The following is a 16,170-nucleotide window of genomic DNA, read 5'->3' on the forward strand; positions in this document are numbered from 1 at the left end:
TACATATTTTCATAACTTTTAATAGAAAACTTCAGATGTGTTGTGTTTATATGCACTATGAGAGTTAAAAGCACATTTTAGACAGTATAAATAATCAAAATATTATATGAGTGTACTTAACTTTATTAAACAAATATAATGGTGAAAGCACCATTCATTAAATATTAATAGATTTACAGTAACAACAAAAGCCAACTGAAATACCCTCAAATCCTCTGCAAACACATACTAGTTTTCTTTCCACTGGTTGCTCTCCTATTGAGATCAGTGTTTCCCTATCAGTTCAGGGGAGACAGACTGTCTGGTGAGAGTAGGTGATCATTATCTACTGTCCTCAGCGGACAGACAGGCCTGCTGTTCATGCCTCACTGTATGTGGGTGGTATGCTGAGCTCTGATACCTGTGCTGCTACTACCTCTGTGCTTGTAGCAACATTAGGAGCTGGAAAGCCCCAACCACCACGTGTCTCAGAGCTGAAACAATGTGTAAAACTGTAAAAAGGCAGCTGACTGTAACAGATCACAGATCAATGCAAATGTGTGCACGTTTGTGCTGCTGTTAAGACTTATTTTAATAGTACATTTTGTCATTATTGTGCAGCATGCTTTAACGTCTTCGACAAGTTCAAATAAAATAGTAAAACTATGTGAAGAGCATTGCTTTTAGCAAAATGTCATATATAAACAGCTTTCTTGAGTTGTTAGTTTAGGGAAGATCAAATCTACAGTTTAATATTACATATGTTTTCCCACCTGTTGCCTTTCCTAAGGTCGTGGAGATCAGATGTAGATAAGATTTTAGGATTGCTGTGTGTTAGAACATTACTTGTCACTCACGTAAACTCAGTACACCTAAATAAGTCTTTGATCGCCCTGCTTCAAAAGGGGGAATATTTTTGACTGCAGTTAAAACACAGCCTCTTGACCCCTGCTTCAACCTAAACAGCCTCCACGGTTTCACACACAATGGCATAAACAGTGTGAGAAACCCGGTGAGATCAAAGCTGGCAACAACAGCTGCGCGGTACCTGTGGGAGGAGTGTGTGTATGTGTCCGTGTGCACCTGCAGACACAATCATAGAGCTGCCTTGCTTACCGGGCAGATAGCAGTCGCAGCCGGACCCACAAACAAACCGATAGCTTACCTGAGTCATGGATGCAGAGAAGTCCCCCCAAGGTGCGCAGATTCTGGACATCGGCTCAAACTCGCCCCCTTGTGAGCCTAAAGGTGCGCAGGAGACCGGACAGCTGGAGAAGCCGCCGTATTCATACGTGGCTCTCATCGCCATGGCCATCAAGGACAGCGAGAACAAGAGACAGACTCTGAGCGGGATCTATCAGTATATAGTGTCCAAGTTCCCCTACTACGAGAGGAACAAGAAAGGCTGGCAAAACAGCATAAGACACAATTTGTCTCTCAACGAGTGCTTCGTCAAGGTGCCCAGGGACAGCGGAGGGGACAGAAAGGGCAACTACTGGATGCTGGACCCCGCATTTCAGGACATGTTTGAGAAGGGAAACTTCCGACGGCGGAGGAGGGTGCGGAGACCCTACAGACCCCCGAGTGTGCCTTACCTGGGCGGGAATCCCGTGGAGTACTCTGAGTCGCTCTACCTGCAGCCTTACGTGAGCAGCTCCTGGAGCATGTGCCAGCCCGGCTCGACCCCACCGACGGGATATGCGTCAGCTACGGTCAGCACGGGACACAGCCGCAGCGTGTCCCCGGGCACCTCCATGACCTCCTACTGCACCCCTCCTCCCCACTTTCACCATCCTCACTACGGCGCTTACTGCCGCCACCCGCCCGTGCTGGTCCCCCACAACGGGTATCCTTACGGCGGGGTGACCCAACCGATGAGCCCGGATGGAGGCACCGTTTCCGTGGCTTGCAGCTACCAGCAGTTCACCTCCTACGGCAGGCCAGCGGACCCAGCCCTGGCTTATTTAATGGACCAGTAGGACTTTTGAGTTATTTTGTGCTTTGATGGCAAGTTCACATCTGAGTTCGCCTCTCACCATTTCAGTTCGGCTGTCACTGGTTTGTCAGGTACTTGGTTTAGTTTGGCAGTTTCATATGTCTGTTATAAATAATGCTGTTGATGATTTTGTTTGTATAGATTTTGTACAGTTTTTATAAAGTTTGGGTTTTTGTAAGAATTACAGACGGCAGGTCTACCATATACCATGTCATTTTACTTCAAACGTGCCCCCATCAAGTGTAAACGGCAGGAAGACAGCTGATCTAAGTCTGAGGTTTGAGGTTTGCATTTTTATTTTGTAATTTTTTTTTACTGCGGGTTATAGGCTTACAAATAAGCAAACTTTTGTTCTTTTTCTCTGTTTTTTTATATTGGTATATAATTTTGAATAGGCCTGTACGTTTGCTGTAACGTTATTTATTTGTTTTCTCCGGATTTATCCAAATGTGTGAGCTGCTATAAAAGATGAATGACATTCAAGCACTGACCCGTTTTCTCATTCGATTGTGAATGTTTGTTTGATGTAAAATACATCACGTTTGTTCAAATAAAGTTATTTTTGCATCAGAAACTTCACCCTCTCCAATTTGTTATCATTATTATTCATTTATTAATGATGATGATGATGATTATTGTAGAAGACTTGATACATTTTAAGCGAGGCTACCTGAAAATGCAGGTTTTAAAGTGGATATTAGCTGTAGTATTTCACAGACCTGTATTCTTTGTTTAAACTGTTTCTAAGTATTGAAGGTTTTTACTTGTGTAAAGTGATGGAAACTTTTTCAAGCGGAAGTACTTTGATACTGAGGAAATATAGGAAAACCTGATATTTCTAAGAAAAGTTCGGAAGCCAATAACAATAACAGTTAATAAAGTTTTATGTCCCGAACAGGCTTTTTAATCTGGGTTAATACCCTGTCCCGCATTCCAACACGATCATAGCATGTATCCTCTGCACAGCTATTTACTTACCGTAGAGGAAAAACATGCTTAGTTTCTTTCATTTTTAATTTGTTTTACTTTAAGAAACACCGCCACCAAAATGTGCTATTGGGCGCAAATGAAAAGCAGCATCGTAAGCGTTAGAGTGGACAGCAAGGATTTAATGAACCCTATTGGAACGCGCCCAGGTATTGACGTACTTTCCGTTTCCGTTACAGGGGCGTGAACAAAAGGAATCGTTTGCCGCGTGCGCGCTCGCGCCGTGTTTTGCAATCTTAAAACACTACGTTTAATGTTTTTGCGAAAAAAGATGGAGACGCTTAGCAAGCTTCTGCTGGAATACCCCGAATTAATGTACAGCGGAGTCGGAGCTACGGCGTTTTTCGCCGGCGGAGCGCTCATATATAAAATTGCCACCAGGTAACTTCTCCGACTTCTGGCACCGCGGCGGTGTGTTTGTAGCTAACGCTACATTCACGCTAGCACAAGTTAATGTGTGTGGAATAAAAGAAACACACCAGTTGATTTTTTTAATTGTGACATTAAAGAAATAGTGCTTCCTGTCCTGCTCCTATTGCTCCTCTGGAGAGATCTGTGTATTTACGCTAGCCCGGGCGCTCACTTTAAGAGCAGCTGTGCCGCTAACTAACTTGATGCTTCGCAGTTTTGTGAGTCCAACTTTAGCTAACCCTGTTTGCTGTTTACAGTTAGTATTTAAAATGTCACGTGACATCAATACAATGGGCATATTCAGATGTCTCAGGCTAGGTTAAGTATTTTTGCATAACTGAACAGCAGCGGTTGCCACTGAATAACACGCTGGATTTACCTTGTTGCTTACAGAAAGAAGCCCACCCATGCAAGTGTTAACTGCTGGTTCTGTAATCAGAACACAGTTGTGCCCTATGGGAACAGGAACTGCTGGGATTGCCCCAATTGTGACCAGTACAATGGCTTCCAGGAGGTAAGTGTTATACACTATGTAACTTGTTTCTTAAGTGTGGTAATTCTTTTTCTCTAACGCATATACATTTTTTTAAAACTGTCTGTGTTTTCAGAATGGGGACTACAACAAGCCCATTCCTGCTCAGTACATGGAGCATCTAAATCATGGCATATCTGGAAGCCTTCCTTCATCGGAGACACCTAAGACTCTGCAGTGGGTCAACTGTCAGATGCTGCTTTGCCGGAAGTGTAATAACAACCAGTCTGCAAAGATCAAACAGTTGGCCTCATATATCCCGAGGGATGATGTATGCACTTTGTTTCTGTCACATCATAGTATTGCCCAACATGCTGTTCTGAAGAATAACACCAAATGCCGTTTCTTTCTCCCGTAGGAGAACTACGATGAGGAAATTGAAGCCTACAAGCATCACCTGGAGCAGACTTATAAGTTATGCAGGCCATGTCAGACAGCAGTGGAGTACTACATTAAATATCAGAACCGCCAGCTTCGTACGGTGCTTCTTAATAATCAGCTGCGGCGCACCCGGGAGTCAGACATGGGCTTTGTAAAGGTCAGTGCAACCCGATCTCACCCAATCAGGCAAATATTGTGAATTATTTAATAAAAAAAAATCACACATAAAAGACACTAAATGACCAAATGCTGTAGCATGCAGGGTGTTTGACCTTTAGCCAGATACTAAATAACATGATTATTTTAGCTGAGACAAGCAGGAAACTGCCTTAATTTTAACTTTTTTTTCTGTGATACCATCTTGTTGCTTTTTCAAGTCAAAGTCAACTTTATTGTCAATTCTGCCACATGTACAGGACATACAGAGAATAGAAACTTCGTTACTCTCAATCCCTAGATAAAATAGAAAATGAACATTTAAATATAAGAGTGATTAAAAATGCAAGTAAAATATTTTAAAGTAAAAAAAATTAAATAATATAATACAATTTTACATATAACAAGAAAGCTATACAATATACAATATAAGGGTAAATGACATTGAGTGCAAACCAATGAGATAGTGTAACACAAAGTCTTATGAGGTAATGGCAGTCCAATGCTCCACAAAGTGACTGGTAACTGGTGCAGGCCAGTGAGTGAGTCAGAGAGTGTGTGTGTGTGAGTGTGTGTGACAGAGTTCAGTGAGACCGTGGAGGAGAGAGGGGAGAGGGGGCAGAATCGGGAGGGAGTTAAGCTTCCTGACAGCCTGATGGATGAAGCTGTCCTTCAGCCTGCTGGTCCTGGCCTGGAGACTCCGCAGTCTCCTCCCCGACGGCAGCAGCTTGAAGAAGCTTTGCATTGGGTGCGTGGGATCAGCCGCTATGCAAAGGGCTTTTTTAGTGAGACGGGTGCTCTAAATGTCCTGGAGGGAGGGGAGAGAGACACCAATGATCCTCTCTGCAGCTCTCACTATGCGTATTCATGTTTAACATAATTTGTTCATCTTGAAATGTAAGAGGGAAACTTTCATCCTTTTGCTCTTTGTTGTTACACCTAATGACATAATGCCTTATCAGTAGCTATTTAGTGTGCATTCGGATCCTCTTTGACCTACTCAAACAAAATAGGCAAGTGTTCAAACAGTGAAGCGATCAACAGGTTTCTTGTTTTCATGGGTCTGCTGATAAGGATTAGCGCTTTGACACAGTCAAGTCCTGCTTTTCAGCGTTTGAAGTGATTAATCAATTGTTACCGCTTCTGCTCCAGTGTGATCTGTGACGTTAGGCGTCATGTCTAATTTCAGGTTGTGTGAGGATACGAGTGAACGATATTTAACCACTGCTGTGGCTTTAATGGAGTGCATTAAACTTTGACTTTCTTATTCACACTAGTGATTCATTAATGTGGTGCAGTCCTGTTACCCGTTTCTTGGTAAAGCACTGAACTATAACTAACAGTGCTTTCAGTTCGTTTAATTGGCATTCAGAGCCCTGTTGTAGACTTTATTAACACTATGTTGACATTGTATGCTATTAATTTCAGTATGCTGTGAAAATGTCACAATAAGAGCCTGTTTTTTTTTTTTGTTTTGTTTTCTTTGTTTGGTTTGTTTTTGTCCTCCTGCAGAGTGCCCAGTCCCTGTCCTCTCCCATGGGAGTCGTACTCTTGCGGGCCCTTGCCTTCCTAATATGTGCTTTCCTTGCTGCCACAATTTTCTGTGAATTGCCAGACCAGCCTTCGTCACCTGATGGCTCGCAGACATTAAGTGGTGGGGTTGTTCCTCCAAAGCCTCAAGTCCACAATGAGTCTACCCACACTGATAACAGCAGCAGAGTGTCGCCTGTGTGGCAGAGTCTCCTGGAGCTGATCCCAGACAAGGCCATAGAAAATGCCGAGCTTGCGTGGCAGCATGGGAAGGACAACCAGCTGGCTGTAGTCTCTGTTGGCCTGTTAACTTGTCTCACTGGTATCTTCTTAGCTGGACCTGCAAGGTAAGCAGCCACCATTTTATTTGCCTTTGGGTGGGCAGTTCATAGTTCCCAGTTTAATTAAAACAAAAAAACAAATCTTGCTGCATTTCAGGTTGAGGAGAATTGATGCTGTAGCCTCTGTCCTGTGGTTCTTCATCCTGTGCCTCTACATGGCCGAGAGCTACATGACTGATGCCTTGAGCTGGATGTACACAACGAAGCTTGTTGGCGTCTCCCTCTGTTGCCTCGTCAGCTTTGCTGCTGCCGTGGCAACTCGTAAACCGCTGGGCGCACGGAGAGCCAGATACCGAAGGTCAGAACCTGAGCAGTAATGTTCACATTGTATTTGAAACCGTGGATTATACAAAAACATGTCGTCTTTCCGTGAATGCTTCCCATTCATAAGCATCAGATCAAAAAGCATCAATCTAACAAGTGTTATTGGTGTATTTTTAATGTTGTCATTTCTTTTCATTTCTGTCACTGTCTGTTTTTAAACCTTCAATCTTCCAGCTCTGTGTGAGAATGACTGTGATGTTCTGACATGTGAATGATAATCTCCAGATATGGCACACGACCTGAAGCTAGTCCCTTCTCCTTACCAAATCCCACCTTCAGCCACACAGCCACGTGCTGAGCAGGTGCTTGATGCATCAATTTTTGGCAGTTAAAACAATTTTGCATCAGATAATATTGTTACCTCATGGTAGTGCTTTGTCCTTCTGCTTTGAATAATTGTTATTGTCATTGTTTGTTATCTATTCACTGAGAGAAGCAATGAGGAAACATTTCAGTAATCATAATATCATAAAGGTATTATTTATAAGCTTACTCTAATTATTATCAGTTATAAAGTCCTAAGAAGGTTAACAAGTAAACTTTACAGGACCTTCTGACATTTCAACCTATTGGTGTTCTCTATTCAAATGACTGATTATGTATTTAGCATCATTATTACTGCACCATATATGTGAAAAAAATGATGTTTAAATAAGCTCATTTTTGCAACCAGTATATTGGGTTGTTAACATTTTTGGTTTTAGCTACTATTAACTGTGCTTTACACTTCACTAGATTGTTTAAAGGTGTTTTGAATGTACTCGTTTAACACTGTTAAAGCTGTGGGGCTTCTAACTACAACTCACTGCATGAAATACTAATTTGTGTAAACACTTTATACCACACATAAGATGTGGTATTTGCGTAATCACACTCTTTCTCTATCGCTTCACATCACCTACAATTTTTATTGGCGTTGGATATTTTCTAATGCAGCCTGTTCTGGTGTTTTTACCTCATGTCTTTGGCAGCACCAGGAGGTGACGTGGAGCATGATGTGTAGTGATGTTAGCTGACAGAAAATTTGCATGCCTGCAACATCTGCGAATTTTAATCGACATTTACTGTTGTAGTTTATTTATTCATTTATTTATTTATTTTACAATGGTTTAAGTATTTGGCTGCCCGCGTTTGTTATTCCCAAATTCTGCAGTTTTTCTCCTGTCTCCATTATTGTTGTCACCTTGTACCCTTTTGATTTACTTTTAGAACATTCAGTATTCGTCTAAAGTTGCATGATCTTGACTTTAAGCAATTTTTGCAAATACACATTTTCTTTGAACTGTATCATGCAGATTTGGCCGATATTTGGCCTTGCAGTGGCATTAGTTCACCTTGAGACAGTAGCATGAAGTTTCTCAGTGTACTTGGCAGATCGGTTGTTTGTTTCTTAAATCTTCTTTGAGAACTTGTCAGTTCTTCTGTAGATTCCCTTTGTTACTTGTCTCACTTAACACTGAGTCCAGTATTGAAATCAGTTCTCTCCGGTGGTTATTCATTCATCAGCAGGGCTCCTTGCGTTGTCTTGAGTTTTAGATACTCTTACTGGTCACTTCATTACTTACTGATTGCTAGTACCAGTTGGACCCCCTTTTGCCTTCAGATCCATGTTAATTCTTCAAAACAGATTTAAGAGGTGCCGGAAACTTTCCTCAGAGATTTTGGTCCATATTGATATGATAACATCACACAATCTCCCGTTTCACCTCATCCCAAAGGTACTCTATTGGATTGAGCTCTGGTGACTATGGAGGTCATTTGAGTGCAGTGAACTCGCCGTCATGTTCAAGAAACAAGTTTGAGATTATTTGAACTTTTTGACGTGGTCCGTTAAGATGGCGACACTGGTCATAAAGGGATTGACATCCAGCATAAAATCTTGGCCAAATCAAACATGCAGATCATGAACACATTTAGTATTAGGCCTTTTTCCATTACTTCCTACTCGACTTGGCACGACTCGTTCTTCATTACTAAAGAGTACCAGCTAATATGGTTGAGGTCGTTATAGCAACGCGGTGGAACATCCCATGACATCATTTATATGCGACATAACAAAGGTGGACGTCGAGGCGATGTGATACCTGCTGCTCGGCCTGTGGCTTTTTTGTCAGGCTCTGGGACCATGGTGTTGTTTCTCTGTCGTTTCCCTTGTTTCCATGTTACAAAAATGGCGGTTTTCAATTCCGTGAAGGAGATTCTCTCCTGACTCATCATGTGACACCACTGACTAGCTGATCAGTGGTATGCAGTCTGTTGAAATCACATTTTCAGATCGCCTCAGAACCCTGGTCGCTTGGAATACTGGTCAAGTAGGTACCAAAAAAGTGAGCCCATGCGAATCGTAGCCTCAGTTTACGGTTCTTAGCTGTTGGAGATCAGCGATGCTGTAGCCCATCTGCTTCAAGGTTCGGTGGGTTTTGCATTTAGAGATGCTCTTCTACATACCTTGGTTTTAACAAATTGTTTTGGTCACTGCTCCCTTCCTATCAGCTTGAAGAATTATGGTCATTGATCTCTGATTTCTGGGGTTCAACAAAGCTTTTTCACCCAGAGACCTGGCACTCACTGGGCATTTTCTCTTTTTCACACCATTCTCTGTAATGGTTATATTGGAATATCCCAGTATATTAGCAGTTTCTGAAATACCCAGACCGTTGAACAGGTTTGTGTGTGTGTGTGTATCCGGCTGTATGTTTGGGCTCATTGTGACATCGAGGAATGATCAGAGCCCATCAGAGGCCTCTGATGGTGCAGCATGATAAAGATCTGCATATGCAAAGTGTTCAAAGGTTTTGGAGAGTATTTATGTGTACTTCTTTGTGTCATATTTTGATGCTTTTAGCTGTGGGCTCAAAAGTCAAGTTCAAAATAGCCTGTAGGTGACTACCTGACAGGTACTTGGCTTGTTTCAGCATTTGAGGTATCTTGTGTAAGCATCAGTTCCTGGTGCTGCCCCCCCCCCCCATTTCATTTTTAATCGGTGCTCCACTCAGCAACTTCTTGGAGTCTTTTCTCAGGATCAATCTTAAATTGTCCTGCAAAAACTCTAAATGAGGCGATTTACAGCTAAAATGACGACCTTACAGCACTCACAACCGTATTAGCTTCCATTATAACTAATGCTACCTTTGCCAGTATTTTAACAAGTTGATATGTGATAAACACTAATGACCGTTTTAAGTGCACGTGCTAACATTTCATCTAACTTGTTTATTTGAGTTTCATAGTTATGTTTTACTTGTGTTGGATGTAGGGGGTATTTATTTTACTCTGATGTAAGAAGGTGTTACAAAATAATGGGAGACAAGGTGCGTAGATTGTGATTGCTCATCAGTTTTGTAGTGTTGTAACTGTGGGTTTAAACTGTGTTGCGCTGTTCTGTTGAGAGATTTATGTTGTCAAACCAGCGCCTGTGCTGTAGTAGACTTCACATGCTTTGAGTCTAAGATGGTAGATGATTGATCAAGTTATAAACTTGTGTGACTTTTCACACCTGATATACATCAAAAAAGCACAACGCAATGTTGTATAGTGCCGCAGTTTTTAAAAAGAAAAAGTCATACTGGCTGTTTATACTGTGACGTTAATTGCTAACGACTTGAAGGCTTTTTTTGTTTTGTTTTTTGAACTGCCGCATGTGACAAACTGCATCTTAAACTCAAAAGTAACGTTCATCACAGAACAAAACAAGCTGTATTGGTTAGTTGTGTGACGTACAGGGTGTATCAAAAAGAACCATCACGAATTCAAAGCGCTTTAATCCTGCAGCCGTTCACCGATAACGGCCGAAACGCATACCGTTAAAAAGACGGGGCTTGTCGGTTTTAATGCGGTCGCTGGTAGCACCAGCAGCTGCAGTGGCCCCAGACATGCTCATACAAATATGGGAGTTTGACTATCGTTTGGACACATGCCATGCGTCCAGAGGGGGGCCAAATTAAGGGCAACATTGTATGTAAAAATTTTTATATTCAGCCATGTAGTTTAAAATTTACCACAAGCTTTTATGTCCAATATTTAAAACGATAAATAAATAAATCCTTTTGAAACTGAATGATTCGTCTTGCTACACCCTGTATTTGGACCATTGTGTGTACTAAGGGTAAGAAAAAAAGTATTTTTACCGTTTGGTTTGCATGTTTTTTAAATGATATTTGCATAATGTCTGGTTTGAGTGTTTCTATTTCTGCGTGTTATTTTTTTTAGAGAACTCCTGTTTCTACCTGATGAGCTGTATGACTGTAGACCTCTTTGTGTCAAGTGTCTAGCTCTAGAAGCACTATGTTCAAAGTGTTAACTGTAGGTTTAAGCTACTATATGTGACAAATTATTGTACTTCATTATTATACTACTGTTACTATTTATCCCAAGTATGTTTATCTAAATATTTTAGTAGCGTCTGTTGGAGAAACACTTGGTACTTTTTTTAAAAAAAGGACCCGTTGTTATGCGAAATCTTGATACTTTTTTACAGTTTATCACAGTTTGATCACCGACGATGTGTTTATATATCCTGTAACAGCCTCAGAAAGGAGCTCCATCCCTGCTCAAAGGTTTCCTGCAACATGCTCGATGAAACACTTTGCGTTTTGGGTGCTTAAATGGTTCATTTGGGTATCTTGCTTTTAATGATGTGCTCCATTTCGGAGGCTTTGTGGTAATGCTTGCTGTACATGGAATATAATAAACGACTGATAAAAGGAATTGTCTTCTGCTTGTTTTTCCACCAGCATCCTGTCTCCTTCTGCATGTCTCTTTCCAGTCTGTAAAACTTTATTACTCAACTTTGGAGGCAGTGGAAATAATCAGAAGTGACCTGATTATACAAAGAAGCTTTATGTCGCTGCTCTGTGTAGACCCATGAGTGTGTGAAGCGTTTCTCTCGTCTCTCCCCGTCAGCTGCTGCGTGCTGTCACACAGCTGCTGCAGCGTTTCAGCAACAGCCTTGTCGTAGCCTGCCTCCATTAGTGCTGACATTAAGGGGTTGTCAGAGCTCATTTCTAAGTGTGTCCCCAGTTTTCTTCTCGCACTTGGTCTTTAAATCAGCATATGTTTAATTGTGGTAAGCAGGTAAAATTCTATCAGTACCCAATTTCCTCTCCTCAGAAGTATTATGTTAGACTTTCTGTATGTAAGTATTTGTATGTTTTTGCTGCTGTGTTACAACTTTAATTTCAGGTAGTAGACCATTCCGTTGCTCTTGTGTTGCAGATACCTTGCAGGAAGCTCCACAGTCCCTCCTTTGAGCTCCACCGATGTGGCAGACACTTTCATCCCCACTCCGCCCCCTAACCTCTCCCAGCTCATCAACCGCCACCACGGTCGTCACGAGCGGAAGGCTTCCCCCTCCTCTCTGCCCGGGCGTCTCAACAGAGCCCTGTGCCTCGGCACCATGCCCTCCCTCACCAGGACAGGTAGCAAGGGATGTTTTCCCTTTCAGTTTGTGCTCGTGCTGACAGATATTTCTGTGTAATCCTTCTAATGGCTTGTTGACGTTTATCTGTGGTCTAACGGCTCAAAAAATAACATTTCAGCAAAGTGAACCGACACATTTGTGCAAATTAATCAAGTAGCTTCAGGTGTAGGTTGGGTTTAGTATTTGGAATTGTTTGTTTTTACAGTCAGTTACACTGTAGCACTTTGCATGCTCATGAGGTTTCTAATAACGTAGCTCAGTTTTTATGGAATATCAGCTGAAATATTGCCTCTGCTTACACAAACGTATCTACAGTATCTGCATTTCTTACCAAGAGGTCATTTAGGTCATTTATGCTGAAGTGTTTGCATAAATATACATTATTTTTTTAGACACAATGCAATGGAGACAGGATTTTTCAGAAATCTCTGGCACATCTGTGCTTAAATTTCTCAATTTTATTTAAAATGCAAACATTAAAAAATGTGTGTTTGCAGTGTAAAGCGTATGTTTTAGGAGCAGTCGTGGTCCTACAGTAGGCGGCCCATTTGCAGCTGCTTAATCTGACAGATTTGTCACTAATTATTTACTAATATTGTGGATTTTTTGTGTGAAGACTATCAATTTTTCTTTGAATGTGATAAACTAAAACCTGAGTCTCAGCATGAAGTTGTGTAGTTTTACGTTTATGAGAAATGCTGATGCAGGTTTAAGTGAAAACATCAGTTTGTGGTGAAAAGTTTTATTCATTTATTTATTTTTTAATTTTCAGATTCTGGTTACCTGTTTAGTGGAAGCAGACCAGCCTCACAGTACAAAGATTCACAATCTTCAGGTATTGAAAGTCCTGGCGATTCTGTGACCTCTGTTCAGTTTTTCATTGTAAGCAACAGCTCGGTGTTTTTTTCACTAAGACGTTGCTTAGTGAAAACATTTTTCACCGCTCTCTTTTTTGGCACAGACTACTTTTCGCTCAAGTCTGGGAGCCGCCCATCATCCCCGGGTCCCTCCCCAGCTCCTTCGGTAGCTGGTTCTGTTACATCCAGTTCAGGTTCTGCCAGACAACGGCGTCCCCTCATCAGCCCCGCTCGTCTCAACATTGGTGGCCAGAGACTCCGGCTTTTCTCAGCAGAGCCAGAACCCACGCTCATGTTCCCACCTGCGTCTCCATCACATTTCCTGTCTGAGCCGACCCCTTCGGTTTACAGCGGCTGCTTTTCACCCGATGTGTCACCCTTTCAAAGTCAAAATGGCAAGTACACATAAGGCTGACTGTTATAGGAAGACTTCTGGCAATATTTCTTATTTTGTTTGTCTGTTATTCCTGAAACTACCACCAGGTGGCAATATAAACTTTTTTGGGGGGGGGTCCAAATCCACTACACAATGAAACAAATCAACTTGTGAACATGTTTAGATGGTTTGGTTTGTGGTTTAATGATTTTACCTGATTGCCCTTGCAGATTTGAGCTCCTTGTTAAGAGACGATAGTGTGATTGAAGAGGAAGAGAAGCGAAGCAGCTCCTCAGGTTCTTCTGCTTGCCTGGTTGGTACTACAACTCAGTGTCCAGAGGGCAGGCGTTCTCCAAAAGGTAAGCAGTTTGATTTCAACCCTGCAGGGAGATGGATGTATCTATGTCAGAAAATTTAATATTTGTATCATGCCTGTTGGCTAACTGGGTTTTAAAAGATCTCAGTCTGCTTGGGCTGATACATGAGAATGTCTGTGTGTATCATTTGAAGCTGCTTTTGATCTCTGCAGATCTCTACAGTGACTGCAAACAGATTTCCTCTTAAAGCAATTTCAGTTTAAGTGACGGGAACTAATGCAGCATCCCATGTATGAGGGACAGAATATTAAGAACACTGCTACCACACAGCAACCTGTGGGTCTTTGCTTCATTAAAATCAATTCAATGAACTTGATTGTAGTTTCTGTAACTTCTTCTCTATTTGTTCTGATTTAAAGGGGGGGAAGTATTTTGTGACGCAGACACAAAATGTAAAACCAGATGAGGTGGTTTGATAATAGGGCTCATGGCTCACGTTTGCCTTTTCTCTCCAGATTTTGCGAAGCGTCTCATATGGCCGGGGCTTCTGTTTGCAAGCCTGACTGCCAACCTGTTCTTCGGCTGCCTCTACACGTACAACAACTGGAGATGAGTGTCGACAGAGCTGCTGCTGCTGCCCCGTACAGAGCAAGTGTGCCTCTGGCCCCTTGACTAACCTGTTTTTCCTGCGCAACGAGAGGACATACAGCAGTGCAGGAAAATATCACCTCTCTGGTGCTTTACCTACTGTTTGCCGATGCAAATTGCAGATGTCAGAAGAACTGTGCAGTAAAATCAGATCTTATATTTGTGAGTCATTAGTGCTCAAACGTGAAATGGGTTTTGTTTTTGCCTTTTGATCACTGCTCCTCTTACACAAAGACAGGTGCAAATGATAAGAAGGGGCGAAAAACAAAAAAAAAGATGAAATTGCACTGATGGCTTTTTAAAACCTGCGCTGTGAATTGTGCAATAAACATGTACTGTTCAGTCGACGCTGCTTGGGCACAAAGTCGCGTCTTACCTACTTACACTGACCGAGTGCATTACCTCCCTCAACTGAACATCGCTGGATCTCTACAGCAGCCAGAAACTGGTAAATGTTAAGCGACATGTTTTCTTGTGGTTTAGGTTTTGTTTTATTGGTATTTGTGCTGGTGCCATTACATGTCAGCTGAGGAAAGTAAAAAGTGGTGCTCCGTTATTGTTGGCCTATTTAGGGTCAAAATAATTCCTAACATTTCCATCATAAACATTTCTCAGCAGTTCACTACAAAAAGGGTTCTCACCAAAGCGATTCAGTTTCGGTTCTTTCTTACTGTAAAGCTGTTCATAAGCAAGTTTGTAAGTGTGACAGCGCCTAAGGTCAAGTGTGGTTTAAAAATAAAAATAAAACATTTCCAGTATATGGAAGAAATTATGTTTGCTGTCTCTCTGTCTGCACAAGCAAGCCGCAGAGAGGGAAGTTTTCCTGCCAACTCAGCTGTGAACTAATTTATACGTTACTTTTGTTATTACTCATAGTCAAGCATGTACGTTATTACAGATTGGAAATATTTTTGCACTTGTTTTTCTGAATTGGCGGACGTGTTCTACTTTACGTGATTTAAAAATTGTTTGAAATTGAGAGCACGGATGTTTGATTGTTATTTGTGTGCATGTTAATCAACCGATTCTCAGAAAACTTGTGCATTTTTAGACTCGCAAGCTGCAATTAAATAGGTTTGTGTTTCTTTTGCATGTGATGCAAAACAAAAACCGTATGAAATTTGGAAAGATTTTGTTCTGTTCAGGTGATTATTGAATTATTAAGTGAGTAATTTGACTTTGTTGCAATATTAAGTTTACTTATTGGTTTATGCAAAGTTACTTTGAACCAAAGTTATAAATTATTACATTTGTCTGGCAATAGTTGTAGAAAACTATCAATGGACGGCTTTCTAATGATTTGTAGTGTTCATTTTAATCATTCAGTGTTGTATGCAGATATTTGTGCTTGACTTTTTCTTTTTTCCTGACTCTAAATTGACTCAGTCATTGAAAAAGTATGAAATGTGCTAAAATCTTGATGCTTTCTTAAATCCCAGTTAATTTTCTCTGGAATGGGCAAGCTATCATTATTTTTATTCACTTGAAAGTCAGTTTGTTTGAACATGTATTTGAACTTAACTGTTTTGTTTCGCAGCCTACGTCATCAGTTTTTAAAATCAGAGGTTGTCTAGTTGTTATTCCCTTGTACTAAGCAACACGTTTGATCTGTAATTGTGGAACAACAGTGGTTTCATGTGGACCTGTGCTTTTTTTTTTTTTAAATAAATAAACAAAATTCTTTCCCTAATTACCTCTGTGTAATTACACCTGCTCTATCAAAACAGATGTTACAAAATATTGCCAAAAGATATTAGCTCATCTGCCTTCACACACACACACACACACACATATGAACTTGAGTGAAGTGCCATTCTCAATCCATAGGAAAAGCTTTCCATCAAGTTCAGGAGTGTGTTAGGGATTTTTGACGTTGGATGAGAAAGCCCGGCTCGCTGCCTTCACTTCAATTCAAC

At 41.3% G+C, this 16,170-nt stretch overlaps 2 protein-coding genes across 2 annotated transcripts; both read left to right on the plus strand.

Moving 5' to 3' along the window:
* Window positions 1–1,040: 1,040 nt before the first annotated feature.
* foxl2l (forkhead box L2-like) lies at window positions 1,041–2,536 on the plus strand. The gene has a single exon (XM_005732890.1). It carries the CDS (start codon window positions 1,152–1,154, stop codon window positions 1,956–1,958), a length of 807 nt encoding a protein of 268 aa, XP_005732947.1. The 5' UTR covers window positions 1,041–1,151; the 3' UTR covers window positions 1,959–2,536.
* Window positions 2,537–3,147: 611 nt separating this feature from the next.
* Window positions 3,148–15,938, plus strand: tmem201 (transmembrane protein 201). Its single transcript, XM_005732893.1, has 11 exons — window positions 3,148–3,343; window positions 3,767–3,887; window positions 3,982–4,176; window positions 4,264–4,443; window positions 5,955–6,319; window positions 6,411–6,611; window positions 11,852–12,054; window positions 12,829–12,891; window positions 13,018–13,308; window positions 13,520–13,648; window positions 14,122–15,938. The coding sequence occupies exons 1-11, from the start codon at window positions 3,216–3,218 to the stop codon at window positions 14,217–14,219; spliced, it is 1,974 nt and encodes a 657-aa protein (XP_005732950.1). The 5' UTR covers window positions 3,148–3,215; the 3' UTR covers window positions 14,220–15,938.
* The last annotated feature ends 232 nt before the right edge of the window (window positions 15,939–16,170 follow it).

Source organism: Pundamilia nyererei, unplaced genomic scaffold (genome assembly GCF_000239375.1).
Source record: "Pundamilia nyererei isolate P.nyererei 1_Seehausen unplaced genomic scaffold, PunNye1.0 scaffold00049, whole genome shotgun sequence".
Lineage (NCBI taxonomy): Eukaryota > Metazoa > Chordata > Actinopteri > Cichliformes > Cichlidae > Pundamilia > Pundamilia nyererei.

Bases quoted from the DNA above. Each gene is read 5' to 3' on its own strand.
- foxl2l (XM_005732890.1), top strand. From the start codon at position 1,152: ATGGATGCAGAGAAGTCCCCCCAAGGTGCGCAGATTCTGGACATCGGC.
- tmem201 (XM_005732893.1), top strand. From the start codon at position 3,216: ATGTTTTTGCGAAAAAAGATGGAGACGCTTAGCAAGCTTCTGCTGGAA. The intron at 3,888-3,981 runs GTAAGTGTTATA...CTGTGTTTTCAG, and splicing joins AGTACAATGGCTTCCAGGAG to AATGGGGACTACAACAAGCC. The intron at 13,309-13,519 runs GCAAGTACACAT...TTGCCCTTGCAG, and splicing joins ACCCTTTCAAAGTCAAAATG to ATTTGAGCTCCTTGTTAAGA.